The sequence below is a fragment of the Heptranchias perlo genome, chromosome 33, assembly GCF_035084215.1.
Source record: "Heptranchias perlo isolate sHepPer1 chromosome 33, sHepPer1.hap1, whole genome shotgun sequence".
Taxonomy (NCBI): domain Eukaryota; kingdom Metazoa; phylum Chordata; class Chondrichthyes; order Hexanchiformes; family Hexanchidae; genus Heptranchias; species Heptranchias perlo.
In genome coordinates, this window is record NC_090357.1 from 9,336,441 (window position 1) to 9,352,365 (window position 15,925).

General features: G+C 39.5%; 1 protein-coding gene across 1 annotated transcript in view; it reads left to right on the forward strand.

The window, feature by feature from the left end:
* Window positions 1–15,925, forward strand: part of LOC137301465 (serine/threonine-protein phosphatase 2A 65 kDa regulatory subunit A alpha isoform-like) — a 53,336-nt gene that overhangs the window by 11,552 nt on the left and 25,859 nt on the right. The window contains exons 2-8 of the mRNA XM_067970971.1: window positions 736–826; window positions 949–1,049; window positions 3,507–3,739; window positions 4,986–5,133; window positions 7,081–7,236; window positions 10,763–10,877; window positions 12,344–12,414. Coding sequence (XP_067827072.1) covers window positions 736–826; window positions 949–1,049; window positions 3,507–3,739; window positions 4,986–5,133; window positions 7,081–7,236; window positions 10,763–10,877; window positions 12,344–12,414 — 915 coding nt within the window. The remainder of the gene's footprint in view (window positions 1–735; window positions 827–948; window positions 1,050–3,506; window positions 3,740–4,985; window positions 5,134–7,080; window positions 7,237–10,762; window positions 10,878–12,343; window positions 12,415–15,925) is intronic.

Genomic DNA, 15,925 nt, shown 5'->3' on the forward strand with positions numbered 1-15,925 from the left:
ACATAGTGAAGGCACGACTGAGCCACATAAGGAGATATTGGACAGGTGACCAAAAGCTTGGCTAAAAGTCCCACAAGTTGAGGACTCACTCAATAGTAGTAGAATTTGGAGGATGTGAAGCAACTCTGAATTTTACTATGTCGAGAAAGGTGAGGGGGCTGCAAATGTCCCAGTTGTGAATATTGATATCCCATGAAGTTGAGGTACAGAGGCTTCCCTAGTGAATAGCTGACCCATAAAGATCAGGAAAGCCAGAGTTAGCTAATTTCAGCTACGACTATCAGTAGAGGAGCTAGAATTAGGGGAAGTTCAGTCGGGGTTCTCACTCCATATCAACAAAACCATGGCTGATGTGGACATCAGATGATGGTAGGAGCCCTGCACAGTGGAATGATCTGCAGCATTCACGTAGCTAATGACCATTTGGACAAGGTACCCAAGGATCACCATTGTTCATGAAATCTATTGCATCAGTTATTGCGACAAACTTGCCTGAAGAGTTAGCTAACTCTTTGGAATAAGCTTATTTCCATGGTTCTCTATTGTATGTCCTTTGTATTCATCACTGTGTCATCTGGTATAAATTGTCACTAAGGGTAGTTGCTTATGGAGTTATCCCTCCAGCACAATTGTCTAATTCAGTTTGATGTAAGGAAAATTACTTGTATGATCATTTTCAAAAGCTGCTTTCAGGACCTAACTGGCATTCACAAATTACTTTTTTCTTTTTCCCAGCTGCGTCTGAACAGTATTAAGAAACTCTCAACGATTGCCTTGGCTTTAGGAGTTGAAAGGACCCGGAGTGAGCTGCTTCCGTTCTTAACTGGTATGTACAAAGCTGCTAGTATTTGCTACTGTATTTTTATTCTAACAAAGAAACTGTCCAATTGAAACGTGCATCTGACCTGTTTTTAAATTGATTTCTACTGGTTTATTGTCTTGACATAGATACCATTTATGATGAAGATGAAGTGCTGTTGGCCTTGGCAGAACAATTGGGAAGCTTCACCGTTCTTGTTGGGGGACCAGAATATGTTCACTGTTTGCTGGTAAGAAAGAACTTGTATTGATATAGCACCTTTCACAATCTCAATGTCCCAGAGTGATCAGTCAATTAAGTACTTTTGACACATTGTCACTATATTAATGTAGGCAAATGTAGCAGCTAATTCTTGTGCAGCAAGGTCCCGCAAACAGCAATGAGGTAAATGACCAAATAATTTGTTTTTGGTGATATTGGTTGAGGGATAATTGTTAACCAGGACACCGGGAGAGCTCCCCTGCTCTAATTTGAATTGTGTCATAGGACTTTTTAACGTTCACCTGAGAGCTGATGGGATCTGGGTTTAACATCTTGAACAAAAGACAGCACCTCCAGCTGATAGTTAAGCACTCTGTCAGTACTATACTGTAGTCAGCCTAGGTTATGTGCTCAAGTCTCTGGAGTGGGGCTTGAACCCATGATCTTCTGACTAGTTCTCAGGGTAACATACAGGTGAGCTGTGTTTCCTGCAAGTAGTTTTGCTTTTGACATGAGCAATAATAAAGAAGACATACATTTACATAGCGCCTTTCACCATCTCAGGACGTCGCAAAGTGCTTTACAGCTAATGAAGTACTTTTTTTGAAGTGTAGTCACTGTTGTAATTTAGGAAACACGGCAGCCAATTTGCACATAGCAAGGTCCCACAAACAGCAATGAGGTAATAACCACATAATTTTTGTTGAAAATAGCAGTATGCATCTAGTGACAACACTGAGTGTAATGTGATCAGCTTCGGACAAGGTTTCATCCAAGGTTTTTTGAATATGTTGATGCATTGAAATATACCTAATTTGCTTTGTTGGAGTTAACCATTGAATCCTCAGGCTTTCTGTTCCAGTTTTATCAATTGATTAAAGTGGCGTTCCTCGTTATTTTGTAAACACTGGTAATTGCTCCATTTTCCTTCCCCCATAAGCATTAACACCTACTGTTGTACAGTTCTATAGGTGCCAGTCACCCTATAGCACCGTGCCATGGTGCATATTCTTTGTATAGCCTAGTTTCAGTGTCAAACGTCTATTTCACTGAGGATCATCGCAGTCGCGCCTACTTTTGTCCTCGCTCAAAGTCCACAAGCACAGTTTCCATGGAGGGTCACTGGATAGTGATGTGGATTGGGACCCCTGCCTGATGTTCCCTTCTTAGCCCAATGGTGCTAAGACTAACTGTAATGCCATTTTTGGACTCTAAGGGAATTAAGGGATATGGGGATCGGGTGGGAAAGTGGAGTTGAGGTGGAAGATCAGCCATCTTATTGAATGGTGGAACAGGCTCAAGGGGCCATATGACCTACTTCTGCTCCTATTTCTTGTGTTCTCAAACGCGAGGATTTATGGTCTGTATTGATCAGGTACATGCTACGTTTACAAGCTGAGCTATTAGAACCAAAACACATTTTTAAAGGACTAGTTGCCATAATTTATATTCTGTGCATAAACACAAATCTATCATGCTCTTTTATTACAATAAAGCAGTTATTTAATTTGAAATAGTTGTAATGGTGAACAAATAATTGAAGTGGTCTGCATAATGAGACCCATAAAGGTCTTTTGACAATGTAGCACATGTTTCAGGCTAAAATGGTCTGATTTTATACATAGCAATGTCATAATTGGAGTGTATGCAGCACAAAATCAAATAATTATTTGAAATTACTAAACCATCAAAGCAGACTATTAATCTTCATACCAATATTTAACTTGAGAAAAGAATTATTAATTAGCAGTTGTTACTGTTTGAAGTACCAGAGAAATTAATTATTCCAGAATTATTTAACAAGATATCTTTATGGGTACAAATTTTAGTTTACATATTTAGACTTCTGGTTCTTTGTCAGGAATGGTCTTGTGATACCCTTTCTCTGCTCACTATGCAAAAATTTGTTTTTGTAACTTCATGTGCCAATACCTGCTGTTTTAACTAAAACAAAAGCACAGTTATTATTTGAAAGGTTGGTATTTTGGCAAATTATTGGCTAACCCAGAGTAAAACTGGTTTCAGATTTATAGGTGCATTATAACCAAGTGTGATTGCATAGTGTGAAGAAGGAATATTAGACACTAACTATTACAAATGTAAAAATTTGCAATCCCTAAGGTGCCAATATGTTTAACTCGTTTAGTATAAATTTTTGACATTCGGTGAGCACGAGTCCTTTACGAATTCCATAAGCTTCAATGAAGATACCCACGTGCATCTTTATCGCTTGAATAGAAATCCATTTATGCTCAAACAAATAGTATATGAGCTTTTGAAGATGATATTTGTTCTCGAGTGTCCATATATATTTAGCTTTTTAGTATCTCTGTCGTGCCTCATTTTCTTTCACTGCTAATTTCTGTGAATTTGCTGAAAAATTCATCTTAAACAGAGCTTGCTTTTAAAATGCTTAATTTCTTTTCAGTAGAGGAAAAAAAAATAATGGCCAAGCATTTCACTTTAATTCTTTCTTGCTACACAGCCTCCCTTGGAGAGCCTTGCTACCGTGGAAGAGACTGTGGTACGAGATAAGGCTGTTGATTCACTGCGAGCAATCTCCCATGAGCATTCTCCTGCAGACCTAGAAGTTCACTTTGTGCCACTAGTCAAACGCTTGGCTTGTGGTGACTGGTTCACATCTAGAACTTCAGCTTGTGGCCTTTTCAGTGTCTGCTACCCTCGGGTATCCAGCTCTGTAAAAACTGAACTGCGCCAGTAAGTATATCTTTCACTTTGAGCACTGTAGAGGTTCATGATGGATTGTAGATTAAAAGTTGGCCAGAAAACTTACAGTAGCTATCAACTTTTATAGTGACAAACTTTCTACTTTATTGATGGGTTGGAAAGGTTTCCCACTCCAGTAAGTGGCTTTATTGGAGGAGGTGAGAGCTGTGTATTATATACTCCCATCGTGGGAAACATGACCTTGTATTAATTCAGTGGATAGAATGTTTTTTTAGGGAATAGCTGTAACTCTAGAGGATTGCAGAACCTGTAGTTGGAATCTTGTTTAATGACATTTGAACTTTAGGTCTTTGTGTGTTGATTTTTGGGGAGGGGTTGGATAAGAGAGAAAGAGGAAGAAGAGACGAGGTGCATTCTTGTAAAATGGTCCTCACCCATTTGAAGCTGTGCTATTGTAATAGTCTTGTAACTTACAAAGAAAGTACATTGGGAGCCATATTTCAAAAAGCTTATAACTGAAATAACGCTAGAGCTGAGAGCTATTTGATAAGGGGATACAAAGAATTTCACTTGCCAAAAAAAGTAGCTTTCTTATTTGGAAACGTGGAAGTTTACAGGACAGAAGGAGGCAGTTTGGCCCATCATGTCTGAACCATCTCTTTGCTAGAGCAATCCATAAGAAATGAACATAAGAACCAATCCCACTACCCTGCTCCCTCTATAGCCCTGTGTCGTCTCGGCTTTAAATATTTATGGAACCATATTTATGAATTGTATGTTTGTGCATTGTGACAAACTTTGCCTTCCTCCTCCCTTCCCACTTGTACCACACCTAGTGTTGTCCTATATCCAGCAGCTTTAGCCTCTTAATTGGAGTGTTGCTTAGTGTAGTTTAAATAAACTTTCAGTCCCTTAAAAAAGAAAATGTTACATGGGTACCATAGGAAGTTTTGCAGTTGCTTAGTAAATGTTTGTTTAGGTAGAATACTGTTTTTCTCTTCTGCCATATTCTAAATTGCCTTGGAGTGACCTTATTTGGGCCACTTTTAAAGCAAAGAATTCTGAGGGTGTTTAAATATGACCAACTTTGGTAAGTAAAGAATTTTTTTTAGTGGCTTCTGACTTACTGCTTGGAAAAGTTTATACAGAAAATCCATGTTCTCAACTCTTGTGCTTATTTTTCTACTTTTATTTAGGCTAGAAATTGCACTTGGAACTTTTTACTATTACATAAATTAACCATTAATCCTGGCTTACGTTGATCTTTCTTTTGCAGACATTTCCGTAGCCTGTGTTCAGATGATACACCAATGGTCCGCCGAGCTGCAGCATCAAAGCTAGGTGAATTTGCAAAGGTTCTTGAGCTGGAGTTTTTAAAAAATGACATTATACCCCTCTTCACTTCCCTGGCTTCTGATGAACAGGTATGTAGTTATAGTACGACTTCCCTATTAAGTTAACTCTGGAGCAAAAGATTCCAAATATGATGGGAAATTCCTGCAGAAGATAATCTTGTAGGAGTACATTTGTCCACCAGATACCATAATTATTTCTCCCAGTTTTGTCTTGCTGAAGCTGCTGCGACCCTCTTGTTCAAATCCTTTCTGTATCCAATTACTCAAGTCAACAACAGCCCTGATTTATACCACATGTGATGACGTGATCTCCATGAAATATTTCTCCTATTTCACAGGGATGATATAACGGGGAACAGATGGCTCTTTTAGGAAATTGGTTCACATTCAACTCACTCTGAGCTACTGCACAATCTGCACACAAGTATAGCTTGTATTTATTTTACTGTGTATCGGGTGGGGGTTGGGGGAGTATAAATAGTGTACATGGTGAGGCGCCAAGAGATCTACAATTCATTTGTAGATCTAATCGTTATCGATAACATAGTAAACATCTTGTCTGGGGGCACAAAGGTTTACAAAACCTTACTTCCTGTTGTGACACTTTAGTGCCAACCTTTCACTGGGATAAGTTCCAATGGCCACATTGATAATGGAAACTGCCTATGTAAATGTGTCAAACTGTAAATTGCATCATCCTACCACATCTGATGCTGTAGCACATCAGTTTGCATCGCCCAGGTCCTCATGTACTGTAGAGAAACTCCAATGCTCCAAGCAACCCTGTTTCACCTGAAGACTACACTTTGTCTTGACTCCCTGTGTGTGACACTACGGTGGATCAACAAATGACGTATAACAATTTTATATAGTTATGTATTGGATATAATTAATATCCCATGGCTACCATGAATGTCTGATCTCCTACAGCAAGTGGTCTGGGAACGTTATTTTCCACATGCATTTTAGGGACCTTTGGTTAAATGTTGGTTTTTAGCCAATGTGCATCTGGTTCAAATTCCCACTATACGAATAATCCACTTGAGCAAAGGACTCGATATAAGTGGTCCACGGTTTACTCAGCTGTCAAATGGATGCCTGAAGTACTGGAAGTCAGAAGGAGTCCTGTGTGAATGATTAGCCTCTGTACTAACTCCAGGGCTTTGAAAGGACAATGGTCACTCCCTCCTTTGTCTGCCTTTTGATTATGGAGTGGCTGTGGGAAACTTTGTTTTTTGAAACATTAACTTTACTGCTTGTGGACTCCCCTGATGGTAGTGTCTAAGCAGGTTTATTCTGAGTAGATGAGCCATATAGATCAGAAAAATTCCAGGATTCATCCCTGCTCTATACTGATTTATATCATTTTTGCCAGGTTGGCAGGAGGGCCACTATAATTGGCTTCAGTTCTCCTGGTTTAGGGAGTAGGAAATCGGGCAAGATTTCCATTCCTGGCCATTGTCCAGTGATCCTTGGAGGTGTGCTTTTGTGGATGTAGGTGAGGACAGGATCACACTTGTCTCAGGGTCAAAGAGCCTGCCAACGCACACTGTCAAGGCTCAGATGAATATTGACCACTTGGGTGAGAGACTGGTGCCTTGACCCATACCCAGCAAGGAGTCGCAATTCAGGAGTAGAAGGGAGAAAATTGGCTCATAAGATCTTTGCAACCTGTGTCTTGATCATGTGCTATATATAATATACAGATCTGTCAAGTGCTTCTGTCAAAGATGCTTTTGGATCTGAATTCACTTTAAACTTCATCACTTGTGAGCATCCTGGCAAAGTGCTCCTGTACATGTTGGAATATAAATAAAGCTGTTGCAATTCTCCAGTTGATTGGTGGTGACGAGGTCTATTTCTGCAAAAAGGTTATGTGACACAAGCTGTGAGCATCATTTTAAGAGTTTATCGATGAGATCAATCTCTTGCTAATGTGCACGTGTAAATTTTCTGTTTTTAATTAAGAACCATCATGACCTGTATTTTAAAAAATCTTTTATTTTCATTCCACAGGATTCAGTGAGGTTGTTGGCAGTAGAAGCTTGCGTGAGCATAGCCCAACTACTGCCCCAGGAAGATCTGGAGGCACTGGTGATGCCTACCCTACGGCAAGCAGTAGAGGACAAATCATGGCGTGTTCGCTATATGGTGGCAGATAAATTTTCTGAAGTGTGTATTGTGATTGTATTACTATATATTGATGTCTGAAGTTAGTAAATGGATTGGTCATCGGTTTAAGCACAACATTGCATCATTTCCTTCTCTGGGCCTTCCACAAATCCAAATTAAAATTGTAGCTTTTTTTAATGGTTTATTTCTCAATTCCGGCCCCACACATACCTTTCTGATTCTGCCAAAAGTTATGAAAACATAATTGTCCCCACCAGTAATGGTGTTCAGAGTCATTAGAATTAAGAACATGCAGATTAGTCTGACAGAAGGACACCTAAAGCTTTGGGGAAATAGGGTTGTCCTATGAGGTGAGGTTGAGTAGAATGGGCTTACACTGTTTGGAGTTTAGAAGAATGAGAGGTGATCTAATTGAAACATATAAGATTATGAGGGGGATTGACAGGGTGGATGCTGAGAGATTGTTTCCCATGGCTGGAGTCTAGAACTAGGGGACATAGTTGCAGGGTAAGGGGTCGGCCATTTAAGACTGAGATGAGGAAGAATTTCTTCACTCAGGATTGTGAATCTTTGGAGTTCTCTACCCCAGAGGGCTGTAGATGCTGAGTTGTTGAGTATATTCAAGGCTGAGATAGACAGATTTCTTGACTCTAGGGGAATCAAGGGATATGGGGATAAGGCAGGAAAGTGGAGTTGGTCGAAGATCAGCCATGATCTGATTGAATGGTGGTGCAGGCCATGTGGTCTACTGCTCCTATTTCTTACGTTCTTAAAAAAAAAAGTTAACTGGTGAGATTTTGTTAGGTTCATTTAATTGATTTACTCTCCATATAAGTGTGTACTAACATTTCTTAAATAAAGTCAGACTGGGGTCTTGTAATGTCAGGTGTAATTTAGGAAAGATGATTGGCATTTTAAAAAAAAAAGTACAATGTGATCTGGAATTTGGAAATCTGTTTTGTAATAAGTGCATTTGTCAAATACCAAAAGAATTTGCACTGCATTAGGAATAGTGCCTTGGAGAGGGTGCAGAGGAGATTTACTAGAATGATGCCAGGGATGAGGGACTTCAGTTATGTGGAGAAACTAGAGAAGCTAATGCTCTCCTTAGAGCAGAGAAGGTTAAGGGAAGATTTAATAGAGTTGTTAAAATTTATAAAAGGTTTTGATAAAGTAAATAAGGAGAAACTGTTTCCATTGGTAGGAAGATTGCTAACCAGAGGCAGACTTAAGATAATTGGCAAAAGAAGCAGAGGGGAGATGCGGAGAAACTTTTTTATGCAGCGAGTTGCTTTGATCTGAAATGCACTGCCTGAAAGGGTGGTGGAAGGATTAGATAGAATTACATAGAATGTACAGCATGGAAACAGGCCGTTCGGCCCAACAGGCCCATATCGGTGTTTATGCTGCACACAAGCCTCCTCTTTCCCCCCCCCCCACCCCCACCCAATGCATCTAGCCCTATCAGTACATCTTTCTATTCCTTTCTCTCTCATGTGTTTATCCAGCTTCCCCTTAAATGTATCTATGCTAGTTGCCTCAACTACTCCTTGTGGTAGCGAGTTCCACATTCTAACCACTCTGGGTAAAGAAGTTTCTCCTGAATTCCCTATTGGATTGATTAGTGACTATCTTATATTTATGGCCCCTATTTCTGGTCTCCCCTGCAAATTGGAAACATCTTCTCTACATCTACCCTATCAAACTCTTTTATAATCTGAACACCTATCAGGTCACCCCTCAGTCTTCTCTTTTCTAGAGAAAAGTGCCCTAGCCTGCTCAATTTTTCTGGATAGGTATAACCTCTCAGTTCTGGTATCATCCTAGTAAATCTCTTTGCACCTTCTCCAGTGTATACCCTTTTTATAATATGGAGACCAGAACTGTTCACAGTACTCCGTGTGGTCTAACCAAGGTTCTATACAAGTTTAACAGAACCACTCATTTTCAATTCTATCCCTCTAGAAAGGAACCCCAGTGCTTGGTTTGCCTTTTATTTTAGTCTTATTAACCTGCGTTGCTACTTTTAGCGATTTGTGTATCTCTATCCCCAGATCCCTCTGCTCTTCTACCTCATTTAGACTCTTATTATCCAAGCAGTATGTGGCCCTCTTATTCTTCTACCAAAATGTAATACCTCTCACTTTTTTTAATCTTTATTTCATTTGCCAAATACACGTCCATTCTGCAAGTTTATTAATGTCTTCTTGTATTTTGTCACAGTCTTCTGTATTAACCATACCCCCCAATTTGGTGTCGTCTGCAAATTTTGAAATTGTACTTCCGATTCCCAAGAACAAATTGTTTATGTAAATGGTGAACAACAGTGGTCCCAGCACCGATCCTTGTGGAACACCAGTTCCCACCTTTTGCCAGTCTGAGTAACTACCGTTAAACCCTACTGTTTCCAGTTTTGTAGCCAGCTTGCTTTCCATTCTGCTACTTGTCCCCTGACTCCACATGCTCTGACCTTAGTCATGAGTCTACTATATGGTACCTTATCAAAGGCCTTTTGAAAATCCAAATATATTACATCTACTGCATTACTCTGGTCTACCCTTTCTGTTATTACTTCAAAGAATTCACTAAGGCTGGTCATGAATGACCTTCCCTTTTGAAATTCATGGTGACTTTTCTTTATTATATTTTCAGTTTCTAGATGTTTTTCTATTACATCTTTGAGTAAGGATTCCATTATCTTTCCTACCACTGAAGTTAAGCTAATTGGTCTATAGTTCCCTGAACTGGTTCTTTCTCCGTTTTAAATATAGGGGATCACATTAGCTGTCTGCCAGCCCTCTGGCACTATTCCCTTTTCTAATTAATTTTTATATATAAGTAATAGATTTAATAGTAACTTTCAAAAGGGAATTGGATATATACTTGAATAGGAAAAAATTTCCAGGGAGTGGGACTTTCAAAAAGCTGGCACAGACACGATGGGCTGAATGGCCACCTTCTGTGTTGTATGATTCTATGATAATGCTGAATATAACTTTACTAGATCTCTACTGCAACATGGATAGGTCTGTGTAAAGCAGGAAACATCCAGCCCAAAAACTTCATTTTGGCAAATGTTGCTATTATAAGGAGCACTAGAGTATTGGGCCAAGAAGTAAATTGTTTTCAACTAGGTTGTTTCAAATTCTATATAATAGTATAACTAGGAGCACTTAGAAAATTGATACCAATGCATTATTGGGGGAAAAAATTGCATTTAAGCTGGTATAGTTTTGTATAGTACCTTTCTCATTCCAATAATCTTAATGCAGTACCTCAATTTTCTGCTGCCACCATCAATGATAGATCTGTAACCAAAGATACTTTTATTCTAATGTTGTGTAACTCCAAATTCTCTGTCCACATATAACATGATTTTGGAACAAAATCTATGACTATATTGCTGAGCTCTTTTCGAAGTTTAAATGGAAATAGAGGATATAACCCACCATTAGGAAATCCTAGTGACAGCACTGTTTATGTGCTCGTAGGTAGATTGCTGTAATGAACCTGGCTAGCAAGCTGCTCTCCCTTTATCACTCATTTCATTCCTCTTGCCTGACAGCTTCAGAAAGCAGTAGGTCCTGAAATTACAGAAAATGACCTGGTCCCAGCTTTCCAGAACCTGCTGAAAGACTGTGAGGCTGAAGTCCGTGCAGCTGGAGCCAACAAGGTTAAAGGTGGGTTCAGAATTTTATTTATTTCTCATCTTCCCCTCCCCAACCCACTGTTAATCAGTCATCTATCCATAAGATATTAAATTCAGTGTGTACGTCGGCCATTTCTTATTTGGGTGTCACCATTTCTGTGAGGCCTCTGCGTGGCACCTTGATAGGATTTCTCATTATTAAGTGAGCAACTACTAGATCTCTCAGCCCCCCAGCCATGCTTGCAGGTGCACGTCTACCACTAGATGGAGAATGAGACGCTCCTGTTCCCCAAGTTTCAGAACTTGCAGTATTTGAGTACGTTGGAGGGGCGCAGTTTGCATGCACTCATTTTGCAACTCTGCTATGGTGGGGAAGCCTGGATTCTGCTTGTTTCAACCTAACAAGATAATTAAAATAAAAAACAAAAGCAAAATATTGTGAATGCTGGAAATCGGAAATAAAAACTCAGCAGGTCAGGCAGCATCTGTGTAGAGAGAAACAGAGTTAACGTTTCAGGTTGATGACCTTTCATCGGAAGATGTTTAATATGCTAATTTCTCGTCCTCTTTTAGGTGCTGATTGACCTGCTTTTTATATTTCAGCATTTTCAGTTTTTATTTGATATCCAACATTTGTGGCGTGTGTTTTTATCAGGATATCTGAGCCTTGTGCTGCAGCCTTTTTATGTCTGCTGCTTAATATGCCTTCCATCTTGGGACAATTTTACATGTTCTTTTCAGGAGATTACATTACAGAACATGGATTTACAGCATTTTTCTTCGTGAGCAGGGTCAGTACAAAAAGATAGAAACATTGATCCTTCTGTGATTTCTTTTTCCCATTGAATTTTATTTTATCCACAGAATCTGCCTTTAATCTTGCAGCTTGAAATTAGGTAGATAAATTAGATTTGCTGTTTTGAATTGTCTAATTGCCAATCACACTTTTGTAATGGCGACCGCCGTGCTGCGAATTAGTGTGGAAGTGGAGCTGACACTGATAAACATCACTGAATCGGCCATCTGGCCTGCCTCCATAAATCAAATGTTTTAAATAATTCTGATGCGTCTGCCAACATATTTTGCCAGTCGTCCTCAACACTGCAGCTGGTAATGTAGCCTCCATTGATGCCAAATTGCTATTTGAATCAATTTGCATTCTTTGCACCAATACAGCTTTGCCAAGAGTAAACAAAGAGGAAGTGGGGCAATTTGTTGCCTCCTTAAAAACTCTTTAGGTTTAAGCTACAAATGCCAGCTTTGTCTTTCCTTGTACTTTAAAAATTGTATTTGAGAATCTTATCAATAAGAATCTGTGCACAATATAAAAAAAATGGTTTTGCCTTCCTCTTCCCAAAAGATTTCCAGTGCTTTTTTTTATCTGATTTAAAAAGGATAGGTAGACATCTTAAGCATGATATTTAATCTGTTTTTAGGGATTGAAGTCTTTGTGTTCTGTGTGAGGTCCATGCTTTAATGATGCTATATATTCTGCAGATTTTTGTGAAAACCTACCAGCAGATTGCAGAGAGACAGTCATAATGAACCACATCTTACCATATGTTAAGGTAACGTGTTTTCTCAAATTCCTGGCTAATTATCCACCTTAAAAATAATGTAGCAGCTCATTTAAAATTCACCTCAGAAAAATGAAAATCCCTTTTTTGGGTGAGCGGGAAGCAGGTGTTAATAGCAGTTTAGTGCCTTTACATCCAATCATTTTTGATCTCCAAACTGATTATAACTCTGGAAAATCTTAATGCTTCTGAGCCTCTGTTAATGTGGGGGTGACTTGAAACGGCATTTTTTCATACTGTTTTGAAATGGGGAAGGTACAGAAAGTTACTGGGCCTAGTTTGCATAAAGAAGAAAATGTTGATGCCTGTTGCAAAATAGTTTCTAATAATCTGAAAAATTAGTTTAAAATTTGCTCCAGTATGTTCTGTCTCCAAGGCTAGAGTGCTGTGAAGTTGGATTTTAATTTTTTTAAATTGAGGAGCTAAGGGCCAAGCCCCATAGTGGACAACATCATCAAAGTTGAAAAGAGTGAGGGAAAAATGAGGTAAATCAGGAAGTAGTGATTAGGTGGTGCCAAATTTGGGTAGGAGGATGGAGAAGTTGAGAGCTGCAAGGAGTTCCAGAATTTTGAAGTACATGGAAATGATGAAATAGAGTAGGAGACTTAATTTCAACATAATGAAGATGCAGAGAGGAAGAAGAATGTTTGGGATGGCATCTGCAGCTTAGCAGCAAAAAAGAGGAAGTTAAGAGGATTACCGACCTCAGTAGTGTCAATAAAATGGAGAAAGGTTGCAACAGAGATTGGCGGTTAGAGATGAGAAGGGGATCACCTATCCAGATAAGCTTTTTCTTGTATCTTGTTCAGACATGCAAGCTGGAAACAATATTCATGCCGTGAACAAGACTTGGGCTTTATAGAGAGTTAAGATTTGTTATGGGGAATTGAAGTGTTTAGCACAAAAGGTGAAAAACAGATTGTTGGAGGAAGCTTGAGCAATAGAGCAGATGTGCCTGGGTGTTCCATTTAAGGACAGAATTTTTGAGACCAAGTGTGTCTATAGAACATAAGAAATAGGAGCATGAGTAGGCTGTACGGCCCCTCGAGCCTGCTCGGTCATTCACTAAGATTATGGCTGATCTTCTACCTCAACTCCACTTACCTGCCCTACTCCCGTACCCCTTTATTCCCTTAGATTCCCAAAATCTATCGATCTCAGTCTTGAATATACTCAACAACTGATCATCCACAGCCCTTGGGTAGAGAATTCCAAAGATTCACAACTCTGAGTGAAGAAATGTTTCCTCATCTCAGTCTTAAATGGCTGCCCCCTAGTTTTAGACTCTCCAGCCAGGGGAAACAGCCTCTCAGCATCTACCCTGTCAAGCCCTCTAAGAATTTTATGTGTTTCAACGAGATCACCTCTCATTCTTCTAAACTCCAGAGAATATAGGCCCATTCTATTCGATCTCTCCTCATAGGACAACCCTCTCATCCGAGGAATCAACCTAGTGAACCTTCGTTGCACCCCCTCTAAGGCAAGTATATCCTTCCTTAGTTAAGGAGACCAAAACTACATAGTAATCCAGGTGTGGTCTCACCAGAGCCCTATATAATTGCAGCAAGACCTCCTTACTCTTATACTTCACCCCCTTGCAATAAAAGCTAACGTACCATTTGTCTTCCTAATTGCTTGCATGAACCTGCTTGTTAACTTTCTCTGATTCGTGTACAAGGACACCCAACTCCCTTTGACCACCAGCATTTCTTAATCTCTCACCTTTTTAAAAAAATATTTTGCTTTTCTATTTTTCACATTTCCCCACATTATACTCCATCTGCCACCTTCTCATCCACTCACTTACCTGTCTATATCCCTATGCAGCCTCTTTGCACCCTCCTCACAGCTTATTTTCCACCTAGCTTTGTATTGTCAGCAAACTTGGATACATTACATTCGGTTCCCTCATCTAATCCATTGATATATATTGTAAACAGCTGAGGCCCAAGCATTGATCCTTGCGTCACCCCACTAGTTACAAGCTGCCAACCCGAAAATGACCCGTTTGTTCCTACTCTTTTCTGTCCGTTAACTAATCCTCAATCCATGCTAAAAAAAAAATTACCCCCAATCCCATGAACCCAGATTTTATGTAACAACCTCGTGTGGCACCTTACCGAATGCCTTTTGAAAATCCAAATATACTACATCCACTGGTTCCCCTTTATTGACCCTGCTAGTTACAACCTCAGAAAAACTCGAATAGATTTGTCAAATCCGATTTCTCTTTCATAAAACCCTGTTGACTCCGCCTAATTATATTATGATTTTCTAAGTGCCTTGTCACTACGTCCTTAATAGATTCTAGCATTTTCCCTACTACTGATGTCAGGCTAGCTGGCCAGTAGTTCCCTATTTTCTCTCCCTCCTTTCTTGATAGCAGGGTTCCATTTGCTACCTTTCAATCCACGGGGACCATTCTAGAATCTAGGGAATTCTGGAAAATCAAAACCGATGTATCCACTCTCTGCAGCCACCTCTTTTTAAAACCCTAGGATGTAGGTCATCGGGTCCAGGGGATTTGTTGGCTTTTAGTCCCATTAATTTCTCCAGTACTTTTTCTTTACTAATCTTAATTACTTTTAAGTTCCTCACTCTCATTAGACCCTTGTTTCCCCACTATTTCTGGTATGTTTTTTGTGTCTTCTACTGTGAAGATAGATACAAAATATTTCTTTAACGTCTCTGCCATCCCCTCATTCCCCAATATAATTTCTCTCCTCTCTGCTTCTAAGGGCAGAAGAAGGACTAAAGGATGGAGTCAAATTTGTAGCTATTGGTTGGTCTTGAGAGACCAGAAAAGTTCCATTGATGAATTAACAAATAACTAAAGCTCCGCCTTGGGATCTTCCCCATCCCTCCAAATCCTGGTGTCTATTTCAGTTGAGTTGAGAGAGGTGATGGGAGCCAAAGTTAAGTGTTGAAATGTGTTGAATCAACACCCTCGCCCCAGGAATGATGCAAAATGGCTGGTTTGATTAAGAGGCCAGCCTGAGAGAGATGTTTGAGATCTTTTAATTTCATCCCCTCTGCTTAGTAGTTCTCCGTGACCATATGGCTGAAGTTAGTAACTCGCTATGTGAGCCTGTGATGCCTTCCCACAGCACAATGTGATTCCAACATTGACTAGTCATACATTTAAAAAAAAATTAAGTTGATGCACCTTGGGGTTAGCATCAAAATTATACTAAAACTCTGAATTTTAAATACTTGTAGTTTGTTGCAGGAACCATGTGTTTTTCAAATGTGCTGATAATGTTGGGTAATTGCTTAATGTATGACATGATTTCCCCCACCTGACATTTTTTTGGCCATTTTTTTTTGGTTTGAGTAAAACTCCTGGCATAAGTGTGTACATTTACTTTAATATGCTTGGGTATATAATGCTCTGCCCTTGCAGTTGGGTGTTGTAATGACTCCAGGAAACTTGAATGTAAAAGCATTTGTTTGCCAGGTTTCATAAAATGTTGCAGTGACTAATACCTGCTCTTAGAAGCAG